This window comes from Triturus cristatus, chromosome 7 (assembly GCF_964204655.1).
Source record: "Triturus cristatus chromosome 7, aTriCri1.1, whole genome shotgun sequence".
Taxonomy (NCBI): domain Eukaryota; kingdom Metazoa; phylum Chordata; class Amphibia; order Caudata; family Salamandridae; genus Triturus; species Triturus cristatus.
Window position 1 is genome coordinate 1,772,635,268 of NC_140590.1, and position 6,234 is coordinate 1,772,641,501.

The window sequence follows — 6,234 nt, forward strand, 5'->3', positions numbered from 1 at the left end:
CTCTCTATCATAAATGACAACATTTCACAGCAGGCATGTGCAAGAATTAAAGAAAATAGTCGGAAGTATGTATTGTCCCCACTGACATATTGAAGCAGAGGCAATCTGCCTGAATCAGGTCTCTTGGTATGATGGTGACAGACAATCAGCATTTCATTTTTGGCCCTTTAATAACAGAGCAAACATAACCAGAGTTCTAAACTCAGTTTTTGTTTGTGCTATGTAAAACTACCAAAAATGTTATGTCGAGGCCTATCACATGCTCTAAATTCCTCGTCCAAGAATTATGGACAATGCCTTACCCTTTGATGTTAGAGGTCATTCTTGGAGTGGGACATTGGAAGGCGCATGACAGGCGTCAACATTTTATTTTTCCCAGTTTACACATCTCCAAATGCAATAATCGAGCGGTTGGAAACCAGCCTTGAAATCAGTAGTCTCCCACCTGAATCGGGAGGGTTGGCATGTATGCCCTATGTGTGTAACCTGCCAGTGTCTCTCAAATGTGAGGAATAGAAATGGCAAGGAGTGCGACTGGCTTTATCTTGCATTCAGATCATGACTTTTTCTGTAAATTGTAGTGTGGGTACATTTGAATGTCCCTCACTTATGCACCGTAGCAGGAAGGAAGCCCCTGAACAACTTCCCTGAGTCAGATACACTGCAAAGATCTATACAACAAAATAATTGTTTCAAAGGCAAGTTTAGTCTCAGGCCAGAGCCCTGAATTCCTTTTATGTTATATCTTGGAGCTCCAATGTCATTTTAACAGCAGTAAAAATCAACCACATTGTCACAATAACACTGATTAATGTTCTAATTTATTTACCTCAGAATTGTTGCCTGCAGACTGTTTAGCTGTCAGTGGGTTCCTTTATGTGTAACACCGGCTTATCCAGTATAACTTTGCATTTTATTTCCCACAAAAAATATTCCTGCAAGCATCACAGCATTTAAGGGACCGTTCTGATGAAAGTAAGGACTGCGATAAAATCTTAAACATATCATGATGCTCCTTGGCAGGATTGAGCACCTGCCCATTCACCACTGCCAGCAGATCATGCATGTATTGCAAGGGAGGCTTGAGGTGCTGATCACCTCCTGTCCTGCATCTAGGTAGGCGTCCTCTGCTGCTGCACATTTTGCCCTTTAGTGTGGGTGAGGTTTGCACAGCTGTTGCACACTCTGTATATTTTGTGAAGGTGAGTTTCATTGCAGCTTGCTCTCTAGAGGTGGGCGAGACACTTAAAGCTTGAATCAAGCTCCTGCCAGAACCCTGGCACCAGCTCAGCTCAAGGTCTCTGAAGGCCCTCAAGTCCAACATGAGCTATTTTAATATGACAGACCTCGTGCAACAAGAACTGAAGGCAAAGCATTAACTGTTGATGTAAAGTAAGAGACAGAATAATATACCCCTCCAGGGGCTGGACTGCACACTTTACAACCAACAATAGTGATCAATCTCGGCTGCTCTGCTTGCCAATTCCGTGATCGTAGGGAAATATTCTATTTCACTGAGCCTCCTTTTCCTTCATCTTCACATTTGAGAGCACCATCAGATATGTGAGTTCAGGATGGGTCCTGATCAAAAAACAAATGTGCTTGATTTACTATACTACAATGTTGATCAATTTATGATAAGAATTTGGGCAGCTTTTAGGGTACGCATAACAACTGACTTGCCTCTTTGCTTACTAGCCAGTCCAGCCAGGGTGGGGGAAGGTTAGGCAGGAATGTTTCCAAGGTCATGTTTAAAAATGTTGGGCCTCTTCTAGAGATTGGAGGATGGGGTAACTCCGTCTCAAATGCGATGAATATACCATCCGTCATATTATGACCCCATGATATCCTAAGGGAATCGTAATACGGCGGGCGGGATATCTGTCACGTTTGTGGCGGAGTAGCTGGTCCCACAAACTGTAAATCAGGCCCATTGTTGTGGGATGAGGCGAAATGTGAAAGACATTTCAATTGAGCAAAGATTGAAGGGTGATTGCACTATAAGTCAGTGAATGACAAGGGTGATCCAAAGCCTAATCTCTGTGTATTTGCTCTTAACATAAGGTCTTTGCTTTGCCAGCCCTAAACATTGGTCATGAACAGCTAATTTAAAAGCGGTCAGCCCTTACAGTAATACATAGGGTCAAAGGCATCATCTAATTTGCAACAATTTAGATTTTTTATTATTGGTTTTTGCTTGTATTGATTGTATCTTTTAGACAAGTTTCGAATAGATATAGCTGAAATTTGTAACAAAAATAAGTAACAAAATATGAATTTGCAATAGATATCATGCAGCCAAGTCATTGCCCCATGAAAAATGAAAAAAGAACACACCAGGGGTGGCTTATTTGTCACCTATGTTGTGTCACAAATTAAATAGTTTTTTTACGCATAGTAAATAAATGAACTGTGACCTTAAAACATCCACAGACATTTTTCCCCAAAATAGTGTGTGTTTTGGCCATTACTTTCCTTCATTCTTTATTTGCAGATATTCTTGATATGCAAACTCTGGAAAACCGCATTCGAAGACACATGAAAGGAGAAAATCAAACCTTAGCATCTGAGTTCACCCTTGTGGGTTTTTCTGATTTTCCACATCTTATAGTTCCACTTTTTCTGACCTTTTTACTCATTTACTTCCTGGTACTTGTGGGGAACGTTCTTATTATGGTGATTGTCTATTCTAACAAACAACTGCACACACCAATGTATTTTTTCCTTACAAACCTAGCCTTTCTAGACATCTGTTACACAACAATAATGTTACCAAATATGCTGGCTCACTTCTTTCAGGAGGTAACACACATTTCTCTAAGTGGATGCTTTCTGCAGATGTTTCTTTTCAGTTACATGGTGTCTACGGAAATCTTCCTTCTTACAGCTATGGCTTATGATCGATATGTGGCCATTTGCAAACCTTTACGGTATGTGACCACCATGAATGATGTAGTATGCATGAAGCTGGCTGCCATATGTTGGCTATTTACTTTTATTGACCCAATACCACACATTATACTAGCATCTAGGCTCTCATTCTGTGGGTCTCACACCATCAACCACTTCTTCTGTGATGTGGCAGCTGTAATGAAGATTTCATGTAGCAGCACTCGTGCTCTTGAGTTATCAATCTACATTGTGGGTACTCTAGTTGGAGTTGCACCTTTTTCTTTAACTATTGCATCTTACATCAACATCATCTCAACAATCCTGAAAATCCGGTCTACAGAGGGGAGACGCAAGGCCTTTTCCACCTGTGCCTCTCACCTCACTGTACTTATATTATTCTATGGAGTTATCTGTTCCACGTACATGAGACCAGCATCAACGGCTTCAGTAAAATACAACAAAGTATTCTCTTTGTTATATGTTGCTATAACTCCACTATGTAATCCCATTATATACTGCCTAAAAAATAAAGAGTTTAAAAACACCCTGAGGCAGAGAAAGAATACAAAATAGCATTTAAGAAACAAAACGACAGATTTTTTAAACTTTAAAAGAATGTTTTGCAGGAATAGATGTTATTTATAACTGAGGGTGTATCCCAGCATTTGGTAGATTCTAGCATTGATATTTCTAGTACCATGTGCACCTTTTCAGTTTTATTCCAAAGTTGATATTATCATTTTAGAAATCAGAGAGGTTCTAGCGCAACTCACAGCAGTCATAGACAGATTTAATGTAGGCTGGGATGCAAGAAGAGGAACTGCTGACTTTGTAACTGGTTGAGCTGTTGTGCACCCTCCACTCATTCAGATAATTCACTTTTAGATTCCACTAGCCCTGGGTTTCAGATATAGCCAGGTCTCTGCGGACAAAGGGAATATCAATCTATATTTCATACCACTCTCTATGGCCTTAACACTATTAGAAGATAAGCTTGTGGAAGACAGAATTCCTGGTAGATGACTAGCCGAGAATAGGAGGATCCTACCCCAAAGACAGTACATATACAACAGGCAGCACAATTACATATATACAATTACATATAATTACAATTACATTGTTACCCCCTGACTGTGTTGCTGACCATGGAAAGGTACAGTCACACACATTCCCTGTGCAGCCTCTCCTAGATATACTCTGCACTTTGTTTTTGACACTGACCTTGTTGCTCTTTGCTGTGTTCAAGTATTCCCTGTGCAGCTTCTCACGGACAGACTCTGCACTTTGCCCTGCCCACTGGCCTTGTTGTTCACTGCTGTTTTGCCCTTGCCTGTGCAGCTTCTCATGGACATACTCTGCACTTTGCCCTGTCAACTGTCCTTGTTGCTCTTTGCTGTGTTCAAGTATTCCCTGTGCAGCTTCTCATGGACATACTCTGCACTTTGCCCTGCCATCTGGCCTTGTTACTCTTTGCTGTGTTCAAGTATTCCCTGTGCAGCTTCTCATGGACAGACTCTGCACTTTGCCCTTCCCACTGGCCTTGTTGTTCACTGCTGTTTTGCCCTTGCCTGTGCAGCTTCACATGGACAGACTCTGCACTTTGCCCTGCCCACTGGCATTGTTGTTCACTGCTGTTTTGCCCTTGCCTGTGCAGCTTCACATGGACCTACTCTGCACTTTGCCCTGCCATCTGGCCTTGTTGTTCTTTGCTGTGTTCAAGTATTCCCTGTGCAGCTTCTCATGGACATACTCTGCATTTGTGCCTTGCTCTTCTCTACTCATGGTGCCTATCTGTGCAATATGTAAATAAAGACAGTTGGTCCTGTTGTCTGGTTTGTCAGTGTCCTTACTGAATAAAGTTAATTTGCTATGTGTATATGGTTTACTGTGCCACATGGTATGTGTGCCACTTCAACATAGCCAATGTCTTGGCTCACTTACTCTATTTTTTACAGGGGTGACATGGACTTCAGTTCTTCCTGACCCAGGTACTTGTGGGGGCAATGATGCCAATTTTAAATGGAGGGCAGTTGTCATGTTCTTAATTTGTTCATGTTGGCTATGTTGTACTCATGTCAGGTTGGGGGGCACTGCCAGTGATAGAGATCAGGGTATCTATAATATTCCCACTACCACGGATAGAGTAATCTCACAGTTACACGCACATACATTCATCATACGCTAGGGCCCATTTCACTATCATACGCTCAAATACTCTACCAGCAATAAACCTGTGGGAAGAAAACACCTAAACCCCCCTGCATCTATATCGAGGACGATAGGACCTGATTATAGTGATTGTCCTTAAACATACTCTATACAATCTATTCAATAATGATCAAAAATGTACACAATAATTGACAAGAAAGGAAATTCAACACCATGTTTAAAAGTTATATTGCTTTATCTAAAAATTAGTCAAAGTAAATCAATCAGAATAAATCATTTCTCATAGTTACCTATTCTAACTAAGTGTCAGAACGGGTCAGGACAGGTCTCTCGGTAAAGTCTCTCAAGACGGAGTCCTCAGCATCGATCCTCAGCAACGCAAGTTCACGCGGCAAAGGTAAAATGGCAAGTGGCAAAACCCTCCCTAAGCTAACAATTTTTATAATGAAAATTACAATGGAAATACACATAAAGTTGGCAGGATAAACTGTATCACTGAGCAGAACAAGAAGGAAGGGATGTAACATTGCTACATCTGAAAATCTTCGCTCAGGAAAAGTCACAAGACGTGAACTACGGAACAGGAACCAAGAAACTATCAAAGTATCCAACTCGTTCAACTTCCCTCAGCATCCGAGCCACAGTTCATTGTCTGTTTCAGAAGCTCCTTTGTTTGCCAAGGACGTTCCATTTCTTTTTGGAGATCCTCCAAACTGCTGATGTCCTCATGGAAAACTACAACAAGGACCATGGTCAGTTGTCTTCGACCTTTTCCAGCAGGGGTCTCCCTTGCCACATCACAGAATATGCCACAGCCAGGCCTCGAAATACAGTCAGCTCGGTTAAGGCCTACATAGGCCACAATAGACCATCTTAATTAAAGAGACAAAATAAACATTACTACAGCATAATGATTAAACAGTGTTAACCCCACTAATACCCTTATGTGTATGCATTTATCTAGCTTTGCGACATAAAAAGCATTAATTCAGACAGCGTTTTGTGCTTAAAAATAAATAGCACACAGCAACGTTTAAACATGAAAACTTGCATGTTACTATTAAGACAAAAACAGCACAAATAAGCCAACCCTCATGTAACTTTCTCTTATGTTAGGACAAACGGGTTGATTAATAAAACACACTTGCACAAGGACAAATAATTAATTGTTAA

General features: G+C 41.0%; 1 protein-coding gene across 1 annotated transcript; it reads left to right on the forward strand.

Moving 5' to 3' along the window:
- Positions 1 to 2,538: 2,538 nt before the first annotated feature.
- On the forward strand, positions 2,539 to 3,465 carry LOC146813053 (olfactory receptor 5V1-like). Its single transcript, XM_085614688.1, has one exon. It carries the CDS (start codon positions 2,539 to 2,541, stop codon positions 3,463 to 3,465), a length of 927 nt encoding a protein of 308 aa, XP_085470814.1.
- The last annotated feature ends 2,769 nt before the right edge of the window (positions 3,466 to 6,234 follow it).